This window comes from Streptopelia decaocto (genome assembly GCF_964273445.1).
Source record: "Streptopelia decaocto genome assembly, chromosome: 3".
NCBI lineage: Eukaryota > Metazoa > Chordata > Aves > Columbiformes > Columbidae > Streptopelia > Streptopelia decaocto.
In genome coordinates this window covers 2,820,199-2,844,012 of record NC_138656.1, presented here as the reverse complement: position 1 = coordinate 2,844,012, position 23,814 = coordinate 2,820,199, and the positions used below count along the sequence as shown (strand labels likewise).

Genomic DNA, 23,814 nt, shown 5'->3' with positions numbered 1-23,814 from the left:
CCAAGACTCAGCGATCTCACCTCCTTGTGTAGCAATCTGGACACTAATCTTATCTGATTTTGTGGTTAGTGACATGAGGAGAAGGGCCTGGGGCCATTTTGCCTGCCCCAAGTTGGTCTATACAGTGTTGCCGCAAGGGCAATTGCGATGGATGGAGGGAGAAGTAAATAGATAGCACCTGTCAGGATAGACAGAGTGTGCTGAGGTGCACCCATAAGGGATAAAATCATGAGTGTGACTGCACCATAACACTAAGCAACCTGGAGATTTTCTTCGCCAAGCAGTGGAGCAGCTACAGACAGAAGGAATTTGTTCCTAGGTGGCCTCAGTCAGTTCAGATCCTGCACGCAGCCGGGACCACTGTGGTGGCCTCACTTAAGAGACCTTCAGATTGCTGGAGTGCACTTGTGCTCCCAGCAGTCAGACCAGCCAGGTAGGAGAGAGCGAATTTTAGTCATCCAGAGCCCTGTTCTCCAGAAATAAAATTTTCGCAAGTAAAATACAAAGATTCACAAGTAGAAAACGCTCATTCTTTCCAAATGGTCTTAATGAAGCTGACTTCAATATAGATAGCTAAAATATTCCATACATTAACTTCCAACATTCAGGTATGTATCTCTTACGCAGGGTCATGCCTAAGCACAAACTGATAAACCACTCATGGAGAGAGAAGCTCAATATCAGACAGTGAGAATCTGGTGCTTGGCTGCATCTTTGCTCTTTTCTAGCAGCGGTGGATAAAAAGCCTGAAAGGAAAGTAGAAGGCTCAGAGTTGGGCTTGAGTATATGTGTCCCATTCTCCAGAAGTGTTTTCTTCACTCCTGAAAGCAGTGAGCACCAGAAACTAGGGGAGGGTGATCTAGACACAGCACAGATATTAAATGTAAATACAACACATTCCAGTACAGATCCTTCACGGAAACAAGCCCTAGAGCAAAGCTACCTCTTTCTGTTGATGACAATGCAAAGGACTTCAGCATAATAGTATTTACTCAGCTAAATGAGAGCTGTAAAGCACTTCAGCCTTAGAAACAAAACTCGAGCTATTTAAGTGTACCATTTTCAAAGCTGAGGATTTATTTGCATGTGGCTGTTGACTTCAGTGGGAGTCACCGCTGCAACCAAATGCGCTTGGAAAGCTTTGTTACCCTTTTGCTTTGAGCTCAAGCAGAACCCAGAACAGCAAAGTACAGACTTTGTTTAGATACGACAAGAAGTAAAAATACTTTTTAACTTTGCAGGTTTCAACTTTCCAGAGTCAAATTAGCCCTAAAAACACAGGGACAATTTGATTTGGCTTCTTGCGCAGTCAAAAACTGTATGTTAGAGACATCCCAATCAAATTCTATAGGATTTACAGTTTAGCACTATCTAGGAATCAAGAGCTGAGCTTCAGACCCTTTTGGCCGTTGCTCAACTCAGCTGCCTTATGCAAATCACCACCTTTCACCTCACTTCCCTTCATTCAACTGGGAATAAATACATTTATACTCCTGAAGATCACTGGATGAGAATGAAATATTTATTATTAGGTACACTCATACTAAATGGCTGATGCTAATGGGGTAAGTAACATGTCTTGTCTAGCACAGAACATAGTTTTGCACGAGGGTGATGGGAAGTTTTAATAAGCACTTTGACTTCTGCGTTCGTACTGATGAGAGTCAGTCACTCGCTTAAAAAGTCTTCTGCTATTTGTTTTTTAGCATATATGATTGAGCATTTCAGCCTCGTCTTCCCTAGTTTTTCAACACAGAAATGGAGTACGCACTTTTATTTAAGCTGATATGGTCACATTTGTTCCAACCTCAACTCCCCCCAACCTGAGAAACTACTATTTCCCAGGATGAAGTTTTCTTTAAAAACATAATGCAGTAATCCTCTTTCTGATAAAAACTACACAACTGTCTTAATCTTTGCCCATGTGTGGAAGGCACTTGAAAAACCTTTGTTTTTGTAGAACCAGCAACTTTAGAAGACAGGAATTGGTAAACAGTGGGCTAATCATTCTGTCTCCATTGACAAGCACTGAAGGAGTTAATTATCTGCTTCTTTTCACTAACTCTGTTGCAGAGCCTCGTTGTGCATATTAAATGTCCAAACTACCAGATTCAAAGAAAAACTTGATCTCAATTTGGCTACATATTAAAAGTGCCATTCCCCGTTGTCCTACCTAGCACTGTTAATTGCATACATTTAGCCCTCTATTGGAGAATAATTTAGCTTCAGATTGAAAAGAAACAGCCCTGGCCTTGGTGATGTTGGCATGCAAGTCTCCAGTATGACTCTGTTTTCTAAGCAGACATTAATGATTCTAAAACTAATATTCATTGTTTGAAGAGGCATAGCGGCCTTGGCATTTACTTAACCTTTTGTCTCATGTATGAGCCTGAGTCAGCCTAAATCCTTTTCTTAATTAATACCTATTCTCCCCCCCCCTTTTTTTTTCTGTCCAACATTATTTATTAAACAATTTGCATGCAACAATTCGAGTTGAGAGATTAGAAAAAAACCCACTGTATGAGCAAGCTCACTTAGTACAACAACAACCATGAAACTGGTTCTCCAGCTCCAAGCAAACTGGGAGCATGAATCAGAGGGAAGAGGGAGTTAGGAAGGTCAGATAAGAAAAATCAAACCCCAAGTCCCACCATTCACCTGTTAGCCCTAACAGTAAGCTATTCCCTACTAAAAAAAATAATTCTAGAGGGAAAGAGATTAAATACTACTGTTGAAACAAAAAAAAACCCCAAGGATTTGACACATCTAGTTAGTGTCAGAGATGATAGTTCTGGTTGTGAATAAAGTGCAATCACTGAACCTGTTTGCTTACTGCTTCCTACCACAGAAAGAAATTATCATTTCAGATTCCTGTAGTGCTTCACTGGCCAGCACTGTCTGCTCCATGTGAACTCTCAACTGGAGCCCATCTCCTTCTCCAGCGTGTTCGGTTCTGTCTGCTCCTTGCACTTCTGTGATCGCAACTGCTCTGCACGTGCTGCTGAGTGTGCCACAAAAGACCCTCATGCATGTTCAGATCAACACGGAAAATGGCAAGGATGCCTCGGCAATTAAAATAAAAGCATTTCGGGGTTGCATTACCAGTTGAATGACAGTAACTAAGAACTGGATTGCAGCTGGCTCACATATAAATACACAGTGAAGCAGAGACTCGAGCATCTTTCCTCACCCATTCTTCCAGCCAGTAGCTCTGTGAAATCACAGACACTTTGCTCAGTGGATTTGCTGTCTGCAAGACGAGTGACTGAATCACCTTTTATATCTTACCAGGGATGGGTAACAAACCAGACCCACATGAAAAACTTTAAGGCTCTCCAGACTTTGGAGTCATAAACAACACAGATGTGATAATATGAGCCATATCTTACACCCATTAGAAGACTCAGAGGAATAAGATTTATTCTAGGCGTTGGCATCGATGTCATCCTCAATCTTCTATTAGGCAACGATCCTCAATCTCTAATGCTCTCAGGATCTCCCTTCTAAAAGGCTTTAGGAGATCTCTGGGTACCACACAAAGCTCTTGACCCACACCTTTCACATGAACCCTACTACCTGTATGAAAAGCTCCTGCGGATCATATGTACGACTTGCTTCTCTGCAGGTGGGGAAGACAGAGTGAAGAAAAAAGTGAGACCATTGCTTAGAAACGTCCCCGAGAGCTGCACTGGACCACTGCCACAGAGCTGACGCTCCCAAAAGAACCAGTCTAGCCCTAGGGATCCAGAAGTGTCATTTGCTTCAGAACTACCTCACCGGTGGCACCACTTTAAATATTATTTCAGGCATATAGTTCAGTAGGTAATTTCAGGGCATGAACTTCGACAGCAGGTTTTAAAATCCAAATGTGTGTCTATAAACCCAACATATTAATAAGTTAACAGTTTTCAATAAGACATCAACATTTGCATGCATCTTCCTACTTGTTATGTGCAGTACTACGTTTTTTAATGTTTCTTGGACGCTAGCCAGAGAGTCTGGGTCCCTAGTTAGTTCATCTATTACTTTCTTGCCACAATAGATCTGGGTCTTGGCCAAATACTGGACTCATACTGCATACAAAAGCAGATAATTCTCTCCCTTATCTGTTGATAGTCTTCACTTCCCAGGGAAAGGAAAAAAAATCATAAATTGAGATAAATAAGTAAATACATAACAATCCAGCACTAGCTGTAGTAGAAGTATTTTTAGTATCTTTTAACACTATGTGTAATCAAATGATTTGCTTATGTATTTGTACCACCTTAGTGTCTCAAGAGTCTAATTCATGACTACTCACCTGAACAGGAGGAGATCTCTTCTTTAAAACCCTCCTGGAGCTCCTCAGGCTTTCCACAAGAGTGAGCAAAGTTACATGACCTGAAATAAAACAGGGGAGGAAGAGGCTTCAGTACAATCCTTCCTTTTTCAGCATTTTTCAACCTATGGACTATGGGAGGGTTTAAAGAGGCCACGAAGGGTTAGAGGCTACTTCTTTTACATCTGAACTTGAAAATCTCTATCCCGTTACTCAGGACCTCTGGTGTCTTCAGAGGAAGACAGATGAACGTGGAGGAGATGCCTTTTTGAAAGAGCTTTGAAAACACTGTCCAGTGCAGCTCTGATGGCAGGGCAGAGAACGTTGCCTTTTATTGTGGGTTTAAGGTAGCAAACTAATACTTAAATCAACAAAGAGCAAGAGGAAAGGAATGAACAATGTAATGATCCTGGCTGTGGTTCTACAGCCACTTTAATGTGCCAGAAATCAGAGCTGCCTTTGCAAGGACTGGTCCTGCCTGCCCATCCAGCCCTGATGGGACCACTTTTGCCCACTCAAAAACGTGCATTTGATCAGAGAATTAGTAAGCTAAAACATCATCTGATCCCCAAAATGCCCCCAATGCTGCTGAGCACATGGAAACACAACACTCCTCAGAGCAGGGCAGGCAGGATGGGATGAGATGGGATGGGATGGGATGGGATGGGATGGGGGTGGGATAGGGTGGGGTGGGATGGAGGTGGGATGCGATGAGAAGGGGATGGAATGGGATGGGATGGAGGTGGAATGGGGATGGGATGGAGGTGGAATGGGGATGGGATGGGGGTGAGGTGGGATGGGAGCGCTGTGCCCTTGGGAAACCGCCTTGTCAATGGTGCCCACACAACCACCGCAAAAGCTGAGCCAAGGGCACGTGGGGCAAAGCCAAGAGCAGCAGCGACATGTCCCATCTTCACCTGGGCTGCAGCCACAGTCACAACCCAGCCCACGTGGAATATTTTGCTGTTGGTGTAACACTAATCACAGCAGTCCACAGGTTGATTTGTAAAATTTTGCTAATAATACTAAGGTAGCTGACAAGCTAATAGAACACATGATTCCTGTACCTTCTGCTTCAGCTGTGTGAGTATTTTTTCTGCTTAATTTGCCCAAACAAAGCATCAGTGCCTTAATTTCAGTTATTTCAGAAATTATATCCTCTTGAAGAATGGAAGGATGCTGTGTTTGAGAGGGGGAGCTTTTTTATGAAGTCACGTAATTAATGGAAGCCATTAAAGATACTTGTAAAAATGATTCAGATTTTTATATATGATGACTAACTAACCTATTATTGCTCTTCTTGGTCAGAGATTAATGGGAATTTCTTAAAGGATAAAGAATTATTTAACAAGCTTCAGGATATGTATGGGCTTGGGATACACTCCGTGATAGTGTGAATAATAAGAAATGTGGCTGTTTATTTCCTTGACTAATGAACCAAAGCTAAATTCAGAGATAGCAAGATGTAAAAAAAAAACCCAACCACCAAACCAAAAAAACCAACAAAAACCTAACAAGGTAAGTGGATGTTTGTTACATGAATCTAAACAAATACTTCCATGAAAAAACAATACTGTTAAGAAATTCATGTTCTCGTGTGCTCTCACTCAAGGTGGTAGAGCAACAAAGCAGCGTGTTCTCTGATATGATTGCGAAGCACCAGGGACTTTAAAGAATGAGTTTAAAATCTGGTAACGCTGAATATTCAAGAGCTTCTTGGGAAGGGAGAGAAAGAGAGGAGGACTGTGAGGAAGAGAGAACAAACCACAAGAGCTTCCCACAAAGAAATTTTCCTTACAAAGCAATTTTCCTTACAAAGCAATGACAACAACGTGTTTGGTCAAAGATTTCTATGCAAGGAAAACTGACTTCTAAAACCACAAATAAGAGAGTCACTAGATGATTCCCTTGATGATGGCACACATGGACACATTTCATTTTTCCAACTCTTTCAGATTTTAAGTGACCTCGGAGTGACTAGAAGCATCTTGTCCCCACTGGCCACTAAGGGAAGAGTCCAGAGAACATTTCAGGAGGGAAGGAAATGGAAGGGAAACCAGTTTCTCAGGCAGCTGAAAACAGTGCTTGGTTCTTCTCATGCCTGATCTGCCAAGTATTTTCTGCAGTAACTGTTCTGAGCACCAAACCCCAGGGATTCCTGTGCCCAGGTGAAACAGTAACAGTTCCCTCTCTATGGCTGAAAAAAGCAAACTTACTCCAGCTCTTTTCCAAAACGGATGCCAAGCAAGCTGGGCAACAGCAGTGAGCCTGACACCAAATTATTTTAATATCCACTAAATCTTCCCCCTCCCAGGACTCATGGTTTTTTTTCCTTTGACTTTTTGAAGGTGCACAAAGAATTGAATAACCCTTTCTCTGCATACCTGCCTGTAGCCACATCACTGAAGGGGGTCATTTCGACTTTCTAAAGGACCTGAAGTGCATGACAACATGGCACTGCAGTCAAGAATCTCGCCGGGGAACGGAATAAGAAGATTTATTTTATTTTTAATATTTGAAAGATTTCAAAAAGCATTCAACTGGATTTCTCACTAAGAGGATGAGTGAAGAGAATCCTTTGTAACTAAGCTGGGAGGCCCAAGCCTTTTATCCATTGTTACACAGTTTTTCCCCAGGGCAGAGTTAGGAAGGCCTGCAAGCCCCGCAAGCTTAACAAGGCCCGTACGCTGGGTGGGCTTCTCTGCCATTGCCCGAGCTCCAACAGAGATGATTTGGGTGTTCTCATGGAGGGAATCTGACCCACCTGCAAATGTGCAGGGGTGTACATGCACACCCTTGGTACCCAGCCACCCCTGCATCTGCTGCCTTAATAAAGCAGAAACAAAACCATTCCACAGGAGATTAGCAGCAAACTGGCACTTGATTAATCACTGTGCATTGGACTTTGCCAAGTTGCCTTTTGCTGTTGGCTTTTTCATGGAATCTGGGTTGGAAGGGACCTTAAAGATGATCTAGTTCCAACCCCACTGCCATGGGCACCTTCCACCAGACCAGGTGGCTCAAAGCCTCATCCAACCCGGCCCTTCAAAATATTATACATGACCGATTAGTCAAAGATACGTTATCTCTTTCAGGATAGATTGTGCAAAAGGAATTTTTTGTCTTCTGAACTTTTTACATCTTTTTCCTGAAATCCCTACAACCTCGATGCAAATGAATTGGTGGGTTTTGATCAAATGGACATCGGTGCATATTCCCTGAGCTTGGTTCACAGCACGGGCAGATTCACCCACCTTTCCCACAGACGTTTGGTTCTGGCTGAAAGCGAGAACTTGCTTAAGGGATTACCAAGTGCCAATAATTTCAAAGTTGCTCTCAAATAAAAGGTGAAATAAAACAGCTTTTAAGTAATCAAAAAACTCTTTCCTGACTTACTACAAAACTCGTGGGATGCTAATATAGCAAAAATTTTCGAGGCAAATGTCTTAGGTATGAGTCCACCGCCCTGAAGCAGGAGAATATGGAGATTGTAAATAACAACTGCAACACAAGTAATGACTATTTGCTTACTTGATCCCAGTGAAATTAATGGTCTGTGGTTTGGGTATGTGTCAGTGCCATAAAGCAGGACACGCTTGGGGACCAGGAAGAATCTGCTTCATCTGTTAATGCTGGAGTTATGGAGTGGCAGCAGCCGTTCCATAGACAGAGTTGCAGGAGGATTTTTACTAGATGTTCAACTCTCCATTTTAATACTCCAAAACCAGCTCAAGAAATTCCCAGGTCAGACCTGGGTCCAAGGTTGAAGTTCTTCTATAAAATCTGAAAGGGACCTAACTAGAGATTTTTCGAATGGTGCCACCGCTGAGCAAACACAGCTCGCCGCACGGACCGTGCCCCTCCAGGCACGTACCTGTATCTCACGCAGGGGTCACTGCATATCTACAAAATTGTGTTAACAAAACTATTGCCCCTCCATGCCCCCACAAGGCTCTTCTGCACTAAAGCCCCAGCTCTCCTTCTGTAGCCCCACCATTCACAGGCAGATGCTTGAATAAGCCCAGAAGAAAGCATCATATAGTAAGGAGTCATATTTTAATGTTTATGCTATGGCTTCTTGTATAATAGGAATAATCGCTATTGCTTTGTAGTACACTTACAACAAATAGCTTTTGAGATTGCTCAAACACTTTAGCTCCACTTCAGCTCTTAATCAAACTCAGCAGCTGTTTATTGCAATTACACTATAAAGCAATAGACATTATCCCTTAACTAACTGTCTTATTAATATAGGTAGTTACACAGCTACTTCATAGTTACTCTTAAATAACTGCTTTTAATTATTTTATTAACGTAAATAACCATCTCAATAAATTTAAATTAAATGCATATGTGAGAAACGCAATTTAAAGCATTGCACAAAATTGCATCTGTTTACTAATGTTTAAATTGATGTCATTGTGTAATTCAATAAAAAAGCAACTTTAATTTATTTCAATTTTTGATGGCCGTGGAACACCTAGGACTCTAGAACCTCCTAAAGAGTGAAACGGGCACTGACCGGTTTGTCTCCTGTTGCTATATTTCTTTGCAATATTAGTTTGCTGTCCGGAGAAGGAGATTTAACCCACAAAACTTACAACTTAATATCCCCGTTTAGTTTTCTCCCCATTCCCAGTCAAAGCAACAGATGAACCTGGATTGCATTTTGCCTTTTAGTCTACTTGCGCGGCTCTGCTTTCAGTGGAGAAAAGGAGTTTATTTTCCTGCGCAATACTGCATCCTCCATGTCTTATGCCATTTGTTCTGGTAGGATCAAGCTCTTCCCCTTCAGCAAAAGGGAAGGCAGATACTGCCTGACCTGGCCAGAAATTTCCTTATTCTTCCTAATGGGGGCCAGTTGGCTGCTCATTCTACCCCCAAATCTTCCACTACAGAGCAAGCAGCACTTGTACAGCAGTTTTTATCCCCCAGGGCCACTAATGAACATTTATCTGAAAAGGGACCACGCGCAGATTAGCACATGCCACCTCTCATTCTGCAGAATGGTCTGCCCATCATGCTGGCTTATTCAGATGCTCTTTTCCCCAGAGTCCTTGCTGTTGGGGATGAAACAAAAATCTCCCATCCTTATTCTGTTTCAGATTCCTTGCCCTGAAGGATAAAGAGGAAAACGCCTGCTGAAGAGCAAGGAGAAAAGGAGAGGGACTCCCTTCATCGCTTGTTTGCCATAGACAGGAGAACAGAAGATGTTAGAAAGCACTGGGAGAAACTCAAAGTGGCAAATGAAAGTCAGGAATGGGGTGAAAATAAGGGTGGGAAATATAAAGGTGCGACAGGAGGTGAGGAGGCCTCACATGCTTTCCTGCCAGCCATTTTCTTCTGCCACTCAAAACTTTTTGATTTAGTTCTATAGCTGGTGCAGGGACCTCTAAACGTGAACTGCTACCTCTCTGAAATCAAATCACAACAAACTCACTCTAAAGTAACTGGGATGTATTGAAAAAAAGTGTTGAAGTCAGGAACAGGTAAAGCAAAATTTCTCAGAGGGTCCTGATTTGGATCCCAGCAGCTTTTAAGCTCCAAAACTATGGAAATTGAGGCATTTTGGCTCTTGGATATCAGTCAATGTCAAAGATGTTATAGGAGAGCAACGAAGGGAATAATGTGGTCCAGGAAATCCAACTTACTGATGGTGAGTTCTGCTAACCAGCAAAGTCCATCCTGTCCTCTGGCTGCAAATTAGAGGACTATCATTAAAGAATGGTGTTTAAGTGCATGTACGCACTCTGCATTAGGATGAAGGGTGCCTCAGTGACACCGTGCCTACGGAGAAGTGGAATGCAGCTGGAGACAACAAAGATGAAAATGATGATTTATTTATTTCAATAGTTCTATCCAAATGTAACAGGTAACATGAAGGGATAATTACAGGCTCTGTCAGGAAGGGGCTGCTGATGCTGTGATCTGGCAGACACACTAAGCTCCCCAGGAGACGAGGTCTTAAAAATTTACAGATTATGCTGGGCAAAGACATAGGCGATTCAGTACAAAGGGATTTTACAGAAAAATGTAGAAACTAAGAGTGAGGAAAAGACACGTTTAAACTTCAGGTAACTGAGAGTTATCAGGGTTTGGATAATTGAAGTTCCAATGTGTATTTGCCTACACTGTCGCTCACCTTTGAGCCCTACCTAGGCATCTTGACATTTATGTAGTCTGAAATCCTGAAAGCTCTGAGTTTAGACAACTAAATTGTTGCTTGTCAATTTAGTCTTGACTGAAAGACAGGTGTTTTGTTTCAGAGCAACACTCCTTTCAGACTCCTCTGTTCCCAAGCTCAGATTACTGAGCTAAGGAACTACCAGAAATGAAATAACTTACAAGCTGGCAAAGACATTTACATACCTCGAACAAATGAATTCTTTGGGCAAAATAAAGATTTTTAATTATTGCTTGTTTTTTGTCATATGGGATTCTCAGCTCTAGCTCTCTGGTGGAAACTGGAGAAGCTTGGAGGCTTTGAAGGTTCCTGCTTTTCGGGTAATGTGGTAGAACTTTTGCTACTGCTATGCAGTTTTACAAGCTTGCTCTGCTGAGTGCAAAATGCTCTCTGAATAACCCTGAACAAAAATCCAGCTGAGAATCTGAACCACAATTCTCCAAAAATGTAGTTCTGGGAGCAGACACACACGTCAGCCTGCTAGCCACACAGCAGCCAAACGCCAATAGTACAAGCAAGGAGTAGCTGTTAGCTACCTGATGCCTCCATCCTAACTTTACATCTAATTCAAAGTGGGTCATTATTATCAGGCATTCGTTATTATCCCTAGTAAGTGATTGGGATCTTTTCCAATAAGGAACAAGCTCTCTCTTGGCACAACTTTGCACAGGCGACTTACCCAGTCCAAGAGTTGCACATGTTGATAGTGCCACTGGGATCCCGCATCTGACTGTGGCTACAGTTTTGTGCTGTTAATGCAACAGAAAGGGAAGCAGGGAGCCCAGAAAACAGCTCAGGCAGAACACAGCACCATCCGTCTGACCCCAAATGGAGCCTGCCTTTGAGATGCTCCTGCCTGGGAGCAGCAGATGAGTCCATTACCATGAAGTGCCTCATTGCACTAACCCAACCCTGCCTACATTCTGATACTTCAGGTTTTTCCTTTTTCCGTGCCTCTGTATCTGGGTGCTGGTGCCCATACACTCCTGGCTTCTTGGTGTTGTGGCAGGATTTGGACCTTAAATCCTTTGTTTATAAGTGTTGAAGGCAACAAGCTTCATCACACCAACCTGCCAATAACCTCAGCTCTGACCTAGAGGGATCGTATATTCTGGCATAGGTTAAGGGTCTCATTTAATTTTGAACCTTAAGCTGGATTTGCAGTGTAGCCCCAGCAGTAAAAAGCCAGTGTTTTTGTCTGGGAAGCCACATGGCTCTAGTTTCCTGATCTGTACTTGTGACATCCCAGTACTGGCAAACCATGGAGATATTAACTGTGTGCTCTACTTTCTGCCCTTAATTACAGCCAGCTAGTCTGATTTTTCTTCCTTTTTTATTTTTTTAAAGTATTTGAGTGACAAAGTGACTATGCATATCATTCCACATTTGAACTGTAAGACTTCAGTATTTCTACCTCTAGTGTGTAATTGGATCAGCTGCCAGTTACAGAAAGGAGCTGGGTGAGTATTAAGTGTGTGGAAAATGAAGAAGAGTCCAAGTGTGAAGGGGAGGAATAATTTGACAAAGCCTGCAGTGAGCCGTACGTGGTTTGCTCATTCCAAAATGGAGTAGGTTTTGAAGCGCATGAGAAAAAAATGGCTTTGATTTATTAGCTGTGGTTCACAGAACGCTAGCCACAATCTTGGAGTGACTCAAGACATATGGAAAGCCACAGTCCCTGCCCCAAGGAGCTGACAATACTGACATTATCATAAGGAGGATGGCCGAGTGCCAAACGGCAAAACAACCTGCTTTTATCTGACTTGCTAGAGCTGTGCCTTGAACCACCAGCGCACAAATCTACTGCCACGGGCTTGGGACCCCAGCAGGACTGGGGCTCAGTGTGTCCATCATATGCTGGTCCTCAAACCATCGCACTCAATGCCCTTAGGTAGGTCCTCACTGTAGCACGCGCTTACTTTAATTTTGGGTTTCTCAAAGAAAGGAATGAAGCTAATGTAAGCACGAAACATTTTACAATCTACTACAAAAAGCCGAAGTAAATCTTAGCCCTTTAAAATGTGAAAAATAGATGAGGACTGTGTCCCGTCAAAACGTGGAAGTGTTTCAAGCAAAATGCCTTGTCATTGAGTTCCTCCATCAGCCACAGTTATGGCAGCATCACACAAACAGAAAGACAGTTCTTTTTCCAGTAAGTGTTCAACCACTTCTACCCTTAATAAATGCAAGTAAAAGCCCTCAGATACGAACAGGCAGTTTGCAGGTTTCTGGTCAAATGCTGCTGGTGTGACAGAAGAGCTAGGCTAGATACTTAGTGGGGAGCCAGAACATCCTTCACTTTATAATTCAAATATCTCTAAGATGCAACTCAAGACAACAGTGTGATCATGAGGTGACAAATGTAGGGAGTAAAGAGAGAGGACTGCAGCCTAAAATCAAAGAAAAAGTCACAACATGCAGAGCAGCTCATGAAAGAAGCAGAAGACATGGAAATTACCTGGAAATTCACAGACGTCCCTCAGCTGTAGAAATCCACCATAAAATCCACCACGCTGATCTGTAAAGAATAAGCAAGAAGCATTAATTAGTGGTGCAAAGAAACACAGAGGATTACAAATATGCCAGGTGGATTGACCGCCCAGTGGCAGGCAGAACACACGTAGTATTGCCAAGGAGGTGGAGAGAGCAAAGAACAACTGAGCTTGGCTATATCCCAACTTTATGTTGCTCTAAGCTACACTTGGGGGTTTACTGCCCGTAGGACCAAACTGATATTCTGGGATTTGGAAATTCTTCTGGCATGCCTTCAACAGCAGCCACTAATGGAGAGGAGTAATGTCCAAACGGGCCCCTGGGTTATGGCCACAGAGTCATATCCTCTCTCACTGGTATAAAAGCTCTGCAAGACAAGTCTATCAGGCAAAAACACAACAAAAAAGCAACTCAAAATCATTTCTCTCTGACTCTCCAAGGGTGGTAGGGCATTCTGTCTTAATGCCCTACCTCAAAGGAAGTCAAGATTGGATCAGAACATCTCAGAAATGGAAAGGGAGAGATGGCAAGAAGTGGTAGTGTAAAGGTTTTATCAGCATGAGTTTGGGATGACCACATTACTCATAGGTCACTGTGCTTTCCAGCTGACTAGCGACAGATGAAATAAGGAAGACAACAGTCTCTGGATTTCCAGGTAGCAGCTGCAGCCAAGTCTGTCTTTCAGCTGCCCTTTTAGTCTGGAATCTGCTTGGCGCTGCTTAGAGGGGCTGACTTGGTACGCAACAGGAAACCCACCATGAGATCCCACAAGCGCCAAGCAAGCCCTAGAAAAACATCACGGTAACATTTGTGTTGTTAGAGGGAGGAAAACTTCAAAGGCAATGCACCTGGCTTTGCCTACATTTTGCATACTTCCAGTATTTCCTAATATCGAACCAGAAGAGGTGCTTCACAGGTCCCTTGTGGGTCTCAGCCCGTCTCCAGCAGGAAGAGACCAAGAATGGGTTATCCTGATGTGAATCCATAACCCTTATGGCAGAAAACAAGCATAGTTCTTCATGTGTCATAGCAGCAGCAACAATATTGAGATTGTTATATAATAAAAACATTACAAATATCATTTATTTACACTGAAGTGATGCCATTCTGCCAAGTGCCATACAAAGACTTCACCATGGACTGTTCACACTTTTCAGAAGTACCATCTAATCAGATATACACACACAGATCCCAACAGGTGAGTGGAAAACAATATTGCCATTCCTGACACTGCGCAAATTAGCAAGAGCTTATAATGAAGCTTTTGTAAGATGTCTCTTTCAAGGATTTGTCGGATACCTCTCTTGCTGGGGATGGATGCACACGGGGTTACTGCCCTCCTGCTCTGTGCTCAGTTCTCTCACCTCATTCTGTGTTGCTGGTTTCCTGCATTTGGAGATGTCCTACTTGTGTTTGAACTCTCTGAATACTCTCTTCAGTAACCTTCTACTCTAGTAGCTCTTTTCCTGCAGTCACGAAATCTGTCTTTTTTTAATTGCAAAGAATTCCCCCTTCCAGTGCCTGGCTTTATGCTGGGTCCTGATGGCCCTGGTTGGTGACAGCAGCAAAAAAACCCAAGCCACACCACTCACGAACAGAAGTGTCAAACTTTGCATAGGGTTTTATGTCAATATTTTGATAATTTCAGCAACTCCACATTCATATTGATATTGAGATATCTAGAAAATGATGTATACTTCAAATAACTTCAGCACGCATCATGACATGCCTGTGTGAATGCTTGTACATTTTTCCACGAAGAACTCAAATCAGATAAAACGCTGAGGCCTGATTTTCAGCTGATAGTAGCCCACAGAGATAATATAGTTACTGGCATGTCAGTTTACACCTGCAAAATCCCTTACCCTGAAATATCTTGGCCCCCGTGTCTCCTTCGTTCAAGCAGAGGAATAGGTACCAGCAGGGGAAGGTTTCGCATCTCTGCCTCCAACTCTTCAGCGATGTGAGTTTGCATAAGGAGCTGGAGGCTGCAGCTGCCTTCTGCCTCAGCAGGTTTTATTTTTCCTTCTTTCAGGAAACTTTCTCACTTTTTAATGTAATCAATACGGGAATCCCCCCCTTCTGCTGTCCAGCTTTGAGAGAGGAGCTTGATTTGTATTTTTAGGTAAAACTCCCTGAAGATTCATCAGAGGGCTCACTGAGTTGAGTGGGGCGGACCCGGCTGCAAAGGGATGTTTTGCTGTGGCTCCCAGCACAGCTCTGTCACCGTGTGCACTGTGTCACGCTCATAACAGAGAGTGACAGAGCAGGGGATGGCAGGGGCACGGCAGGAAGGGAACGGAGCCAGAGGCAGAGCCAGAGCCAGCGGTGCTGGAAAGCAGCGCCAGAGGTTTGGGTCTCTGCAGGGCAGAGGGAGCAGAGCTTGAGAGCTGCGCATGGGGATTAGACAGAAAAAGTAAGTGGCACCTCTAATATGTTTTGCCAGGATAGAGAAAGAAGAAAAGCATCAGACAGGCAAACAAGAGGTAAAACTAGTTTAGGAAAGAAGGTGGAAAATGTATGGAAAACATCATAATAAAGGAGCACTATCAGCAGGATGAACTCAAGGAGAAAGGACTGATGGGTAACTGTGTAGCATGAGTGAGAACAAACCAAACCTTTTCAAAGCATTGAAAAAGAAAAGCAACATGCATTTTAAAAACCTAGTGAGAGGAAAAAAAAAAAGAAAGAAAGAAAGAAGGAAGGAAAAAAAGACAGAGGACAAATAAAACAGAGAGCATTTCTAGGAGTCGAAAGGCAGAGGTTGGTACCCAGTGCTCATTTCCTAAGAAAGGAGGAAGTTGAAGTGAAGGAAAACACCTAAATATAAAAGACTACTTACAAACAAACGAGACATTGACTGCTACTCTATGATTTTTTTGAAAGTTTGCTATTAGCGTATCTCCAATGATAAATACGTTACAATGATGCCAGCTTTCTGTAAGCAGAAATGCACAAATGCAGCAAATCCATTCTGCCAGGCAGCCAGTAAAGTACCAAGAAATGGTTTCCCCTGACACCACATGGCATCATTTTGGTCCATGCATGTCCCCCCTCCAGCACAGACCCTTGGAAAAGGTGCATGGCACAGCAGTAGAGCAGGAGGACGTTTGGCAATACAGAGGATCAGAACACAAATTTATTACTACGCTGAGAGCCTAGAGCTTAATTCAAACAATCAATAACTACACAGGCCTCTGACCAAGGCTTCTCAGTCCACATCCTGCCCCAGTTACTCTTTTCTTAACATTTGGAAAACAGTTTGTCTAAGCAGAGAAAAATACTTTTGGATCATTCTTGCCAAGACCACCAAAACCGGAACATGCCAAGAGCCTCCTCTGAATGGCAAAGACATCCATAAAAAGACCGGATGGGTTAGAGCGTGTTGTGTTTGGTCTACAGCTGAGCCTGAGCGGGTGCCCTGTCACGACGGTAACCTCACACCATTCGTTAAGCCCACTAAGCTCCAGCCAGCGTCTCCAATCGCCTCCAGGACACCTTGGCGAACAGGTCCCAGCTCACCTTTTCCACCTGAGCCACCCCACTGACGGGCAGCCTGAACGAGGAGCCTGAACAAGGAGCCCTGGTTGGGATGTGCCAGGTGAATGGGAAGAACTGAGCAAAAACCAAAGGCAGGCTTCGTTTTGAAGCCATCGCTCAGGTCTTTACCCCCTCTCCAGAGGGGTGGAGCAGATGCTCCTGACTCTGTGGGAGGGAACTCATTCCAGACCTGCAGCTTAAGCCAAGACAATTTTGGTACGTAACTCCATATTTCCAATGACAGAAGGAACCACTTCACAGAATCACAGAAAGTCAGGGATTGGAAAGGACCTTGAAAGCTCATCCAGTCCAATCCCCCCACCGGAGCAGGAACACCCAGCTGAGGTTACACAGGAAGGTGTCCAGGCGGGTTGGAATGTCTGCAGAGAAGGAGACTCCACAACCTCCCTGGGCAGCCTGGGCCACGCTCTGCCACCCTCACCGGGAACAAGTTTCTTCTCAAATGTAAGTGGAACATCCTGTGTTCCAGTTTGAACCCATTACCCCTTGTCCTACCATTGGTTGTCATCAAGAAGAGCCTGGCTCCATCCTCCTGACACTCACCCTTTATATATTTGTAAACATTAATAAGGTCACCCCTCAGTCTCCTCTTCTCCAAACTAAAGAGCCCCAGCTCCCTCAGTCTTTCCTCATAAGGGACTCACCACGCAGACCTAGTTTTAAAAGTAAAGATATATGGGTAGCCCTCAGAATTTATGCAGAAGTTTGATGGGGTTACAAGTTGTGCCCACTGACACATTTTCAAACAGAGAAATACCAGGGACTCACCCTTAGGCATTCTACAGTATATGGCTAAAACGCTGTTCTCACTTCCATCCCATCAGTGGGGTTGTGTGATTAATCATTTCACAGGCAATATTCTGCCTATTGATCATGGCCCCATTCAGACGGACATAAAATTCGTTTTGCAGTGTATACATACACATTCACTTGCAACAAAAGAGCCACATACATCCTTCTCCTACCAGTAAAATCCAGCTAGCTTCTGTGGTATCACACCAACATAAGTGAGGTGACAGTCTGGCTGCAAGCCCTCAATTCCACCAACTCCCATACTGTGCTGGTACAAAGACAAGGCTGAGCAGATCCTGCCTGCTTTGCTCAGACTTCACCTCACTGACTGTAATGGAAATATTACCTGAATTCATGACAGCACCTACACTGAGAGTGCTTCTGTACATATCTCACTTGCCAATTTTTTCTTTTTTCTTGGGGGTAAGAAAGAACATGTAATTAATCTATTTTTTAATAGGAAAAAAATCCACATCCTCTTTTTCTGAAACAGCCAGCTTAGAGACACACAACAGCCTTTTCTTGCCACCCCCCCAGCCCCTTGTTGTGTACAGCACCCCGGCTCCACCCTTGTTTAAAGATTAGCTGTCGATCTAAAGATTGACTCTGCTGTCCCTAAGGCCAGACATTCTTTGGATTTGGTTACTACATCAAGGTGCATTTGTGCTTCTAAATGGGCAGCTGTACTGTAAAGGGAACACAAAGGAGCAAAATTCAGCCTGTTCCAGCACGGGTCCAAAGCCCAGCGAGTCTGCGCTGCCGTAGCCTTTTGTTTCAAATGCAGATAGATAAGCTCCAGCCTTTTTTCCATGACGGTTATAATGCAGAATATGAAAAACTCTTGGGATGGTTTAAGCTGCAGGGTATTCTCCCAGAGTTCTGTCCAAGAATAATCTAGTAAAAATGTGGACAGAGAACCATCGACCTCTGCTTTCCCCCGAACATATGCAGCTCTGATCAGTCTGGTATTTCAAGAAAAACAAGGTCCTGAACCCTAATCCTCAGACACATAACAAAGCGCACTTCACAGCTGTGATGCACAGCTACTATCAGCTCCGAGGCCTGAGTGGGTCCCAAGACAATGCCTCCTTTATCACCCAGAGGACAAATATCTAGACAGCAATATTTTCTGCTTGAATGCTTCAAGCATCTCTCGCAACTCCTGACTGAAAGAGAAAACTGAGCTGAGAGTGTTTGCTGAGTGATTATTTTAATTTACTACTTGATGTAAATCTAAATGAACTGACATCCAGCTTGAGATGGACAGAAAACAATCATTGCGAAAAAAGAAAGAAGGCTAATATTACAATATCATTTGAGTAGCGCAGGTTTAGGCAACTTTAGCAGTGGCAATGTAATAGATAGCGAAGCAGGGTTTGCATTTCCTTTTCTTCACTCAATTACCATAATAAGGTCTGTAATTTTAGGGCTGTTTATTTATCAGGCGACGATAACAAAGACGCTTAGAACACGGTGTCTGAATGCAACAGTACAAAGCATCGCAGTGCAAGCCCTCGTGTGCAGAGGGATTGCCGATTCTCACACACCTGATTGTCCGTGTGTATGTGTGTTCAGAAGCAACAATATTCCTCCTTTGTTAATTGCTAAAACGGCACATGTTTTGCATCTGGTTTCAGGCAGTGTAAGGGAAAGCAGTAGGAACAGTAGAAAACTTCACGGTAAAGTTCTCCAGTGCTTTAAAAACCTGTCAAGTCATTCCGCCGAGCTTTCTCAGATGAACAATAGATTTGGGACCTGGCCTGCCTGCACCGGGGAGTCTGTCACTGCCGCTCTCTGATCCGGGTTTCCATCGTTTGATGGCTGCGCAGTGTCACACAACAGCTGGAGGAGACGCGCCCCGGCTGAGCGCCTGAGATGGAGGGGGAAAAAACGACAAACAGAAAGCAAAACAAGAGATTTCCTCGTGAGGCAGACACACGCATCTGGGCTCTGCCAGAGCGAGACGTGTCACCTTGCAGAGTGGCCTGTGGTGCCCTGCACCAAGACACACAGATATTAGTGCCCCACGGGCCCCCCATCAATCCCAAACGAGGACCAGGGAGAAGGGGCAGTGCATGGAATGCAACCCCAGCATCCCCAAGGCTGACTGAATACACCTGGGGCAACTTTTCATTCCACCCGAAAATGATTGTGTTGGTTTTTGGGGAATTTGTGGCTGGAAAGACTGATCCACACAGAATTTCTTGCACATTGCCTTAAAAGTACGCACCTGATTTGAAACAAAACTCGCAGCGTAATGTTCCACTTTGCATATACCACAGAAAGATGGAAAAGCTCATAATTGAATAAGAAGAGCTGAATAAAGATGAAACTCGATGGGTTTCTAAGACTGCTGTTCAACAGCCTCGAGCTCTTGGAAGAACATCATGCCTTCCTATTAAACGATTTGAACCACTACCTTAAAGAAATCTCTGCAGTTCCTTCTTAAATTCTACAGGAGGCTCAAAAGCACGTCGGAAATATTTTTACTCTGTACCATAAGATGTTTTTCATCAGAGTAACATGCCTCTTAACCCATAGCCATATATTCAATTAAATTACATGGGCATATGTGTGTTTATTTACATAATGTGTAAATGTATAGCTGGGTATATATAAACAAAAGGCTTTCATAACACCGAGGAACACACATGGCGGTATAATTTGTGTATACGCACACTGTGTAACTGCAGCCGCTCATGTCAACACCATTCATCACCTGTATTCACCAAAATGGTGTCAGGACTGTTCCGCACGCTGCCTACAAGTTCACCACAATGATAATCTGCCTCCTCACTTAATTAAGGACAATTTAAATATTTTAAGTGAATTACATTAACATGACAAAACAGTAAAATTTAAATTGTGGAGCTGTGAACAGAAAACCTGTGACAAAGTCCCTCTTTCAACACAGCCACATAGAAAGATTTTACAAATTGACAGTATACATTATGCACAGCCTAACTGTGGACATTTTCTGTCAAGCACTTAAACAGAGAGACACAACAACGGCTCCAGTGTGAAAAAAGAATTATCTGTAGGGGACCAGTCCTCACTAAGGGCAACCTTGACAAGTCCAAGCACGCACCTGGATCAGCATTTAAAATAACTCTGCCATACCAAAGTTGTTCAGCATGACGCTCTGTCTAAATTATTGGGGGTTTGCAATGGACCTTCATTAACTGCCCTTTTGTATAAATACTAGTAAACCTACTAAAACGAGTATTTTTTAAACACCCCTGTTAAATATTGCTTCTGTAAGAGGGTTACAAATACAGTGTATGAAATGTTACAGATGGAATTTTTTGTTGCTGTTGTTAGTTCTGTGGGACTACTTACAGCAAATCTGAAATTTAACATTCAGGACTCAGCAGGAAGACAACATTTTTCCCTTCTAGGGACAAAATTCTGCAAGGAAGTTTTTAAAAAATCTCTCTCGTATTTATAGCCTTCCCATACAGCTACTAGGGATCTAGCGCTCTTTTCACTGATGAAGTGTCTGATTAACACATAGCATTATTGGGATTTGCAAGTTAAAGGCTGGATCTTGCAACACTTCCGTGAGTCAGCCTTAATCACACGAGTAGTCACCAGCAGGAGTAAATGTTGTGGGATGGGGCCCTTCCCAAATGAGCAGAGCTTCATTAGCCCCTTTTATCAATATGCAAGCTCTAATGGAGTGGGATGATATGGGTACCTACAACCTCACGTTACCCCTGTGAAGACGGCTGGAGATCTCAAAGGGATCCAGGGCTTCCACAAATAAAATTAGGTTATGGCAAGATTGGTTAATGCCATACAAAAAATACTAGAGATGAGAGGGTGACCCCTCAATTTTCCTCAGATTACTGCCTGGCGATACAACAAAACATCCTACAAATACTCATGCAGAGGTAAGCCAAACTTCTGTCGCTTCGCCCATGCCAAGCATTCCTATTCACACTGGAAGAAATGGGGTCCACACCCATCAGTGGCTAAGAAAAATACCATTGCAGTTTAGCTGTAAAAAGAAGTGGACTGTGGACTTACCCAAGCCAGCTGCAAATGAGCCCCCCAGCAGGGTTAACGAGTTCCCCCAGCTCTGGGCCACTACCCGGGGCTGCTTGGCCACCCCAGCTTTGCCAGTGTCTCCACGCTGGAGCTCATGGTGCAGCATCCACCTGCCTGCAGGACACGGAGCTCCTGCTGCCCACCGCTGCTCGCAAAGGTGATGTGAGGCAGAGATGACTATGACATCACAAAGAAGGAGCCGATACCGCTCAAAACCCCATCGGGCTGATGGATCCCCCAGAGGTGGGTTTCCTGTCAATGGCCCTTGTCATAAGAATTGGGGGAACGAGCACCTTTTCCCCGAGAGAAGAGATCTTGCTCACCCAGACAGCATTTCCTCTGCGTTGTCAACACTTTAATCTACATCGCATTTCCTGGTGGTAATTCTTAGCTGTAATTATGAAAACTATTGCAATTAGGTTATTCTAATTATGAAAATCTATTTCCTTTTAAAGATTTAAGAGCAACCGTTTTTATGAAAAAGAACACATAAAAACACTGAAATCCTTTGAGTTCCTTCTCACGGCACAGAATTGGAGCACAATTTATCTAGATAAGTTTTAATTATAGCCTTTCCAGAAAGACAGTGCTCTGTATAAATAAAAAGAAATATAATTGATAAATGTAGTCAGGTGGTACCAGGTTGTTTAAATAGACCATTAAGCTCAAAATGTCTAAAGTTAAATTAGATTGTGTTCTCTTTCACCTAGGGCTTTTGTAAGGCACAACTGGCATGTATAGTCTTGTCCACATTAATTTTTACTGCCACGGTCAAAAAGCAGCATAAGTCTGAAGCTTGTGTAGAATTTTCTGTCTTTATTTGACGTGATCATGGTAGATGAATTAGCTCCCTTGGTGCAGAGAGTGAAAGAAGGTTAGTTGAGGGAAATAAGGAATTTTCAGAGGAAAGAAAAAGTTTGAGGGAAACATATGGTTTAAATGCTCTAGCCTATTTCAGATCAAGCTGAGAGAGTTGAGATCTGTTGGTTCAGAGATCCAGTTCACTGCACATTCCTACTGTGCCTGACTACTAATTGCATCCCATGTTTGTCAATCAAATATTTGCAATTAACAAAAATATTCCCTTAAGAGACATATAACAGAGGCTGCTAAGGATCCATTGCTTTGCTATTAGAGTCAGCTCAAGAAAAAAAAGGTCTTTAAAAATATTCTGCTGCTGATGACACTGCCAGACACTTCCAGTCAAAACATTAACAAGCAGAATAGGTGGCATGGGGGCTTTTCAAAGAGATTTTTTTCAAAGAAGAAAAACTTTGATCTTACTGTTTCTGACCCATCCTCCACCTCTGATTCTTCAATCTACAAGTACATATAGTGGTTTAATTTCACTCAGTGCATAACTTGCCTAAGGATAAAAGTTGATCTAGATTTTTTTTATTTAACTCCAATTTAACTGATGCTCTAAAGCTGCCCTATCACTGCATAATACACACTCACACAAGGTTGCTGTGCAGAAATGGAAGAAAGCAGACTAAAATAATAAGACATGTACAAGGTTCAGAGGAAACATTAATTTGTAAATAGGCAGAAATGCCAGTAATTTGTTGGGAATTGAAGACCTTCTGTATGCAACAGTGAAGCTTAGCAGCTGTGCACTGCTGTTTTATAAATCAATATTACATCTGAAGGTGGTGTTTGAATGCTTGTATCATTGTGGTTTGAGTCAAACAAAGTTCTGTGATAAGAAATGATCAAACAAAACAAACAAAATCCCTTCCCTCTCTCATCGGATAAATTCCAAACATCATTCCACAAGAGGGATAGAAACATTCAAATCATCCACTTTTTTATAATTGCATAAACCCCTCAGTCACAGCCAGATGACTGGATTGGTGATGGACTATTGTGTTTGCAAAGACATGGATCATGCCAATGGAGAGCTCCTGCAAAATGATAATAGTGTGTGCATTTTCTTTGTGACCCGAGTGCTGAGCTTTAAACCCCGTTCAAGCCAAACTGCAACGGTCTGGTGTGAACATGACTGGGACCAGGGGACTCCAGCCTTCCACTTCCACCTCTAAAAATAATGCCTTCAGTGCCACGAGCAACCACTTATGCTCACTGCTGCAGTTTCTCCGTCTAAATACAGAGGACAATATATAGCTAGCTATAGAAAAGAGCTCAGACTCAGGCCAAGTCTACCCAAGGAAGGATTTGCCAGCACAGCTCAGCAGGTACACCTCGATTAGCAGATCTGCCTCACGCTGATGCAGCCTGCACCTGTGAATGGAGCATTTTTCCTGCCATCTACCAATTCTCCCATGTGAAATGAAGCTGAATCCCAGCAATGTTAATGATTTTCCCAACTGAAAGCGATCTAAAATATTGTATGCCCCCATGAGCGACATGGCTTCATTTTCTCAAAAGCTGTAAATAATCGTGACATGTTTTGAAG

General features: G+C 43.1%; 1 protein-coding gene across 1 annotated transcript in view; it reads right to left on the bottom strand.

The window, feature by feature from the left end:
- Positions 1 to 12,352: 12,352 nt before the first annotated feature.
- The window catches only part of LOC309437568 (uncharacterized protein), a gene marked incomplete at its 3' end in the record, with an annotated part of 279,930 nt that continues 268,468 nt past the window's right edge, over positions 12,353 to 23,814 (bottom strand). The window contains exons 6-7 of the mRNA XM_082048111.1: positions 12,961 to 13,020; positions 12,353 to 12,486 (exon numbers count right to left, since the gene is read on the bottom strand). Of these exons, the coding sequence (XP_081904237.1) occupies positions 12,353 to 12,486; positions 12,961 to 13,020 (194 nt within the window). The remainder of the gene's footprint in view (positions 12,487 to 12,960; positions 13,021 to 23,814) is intronic.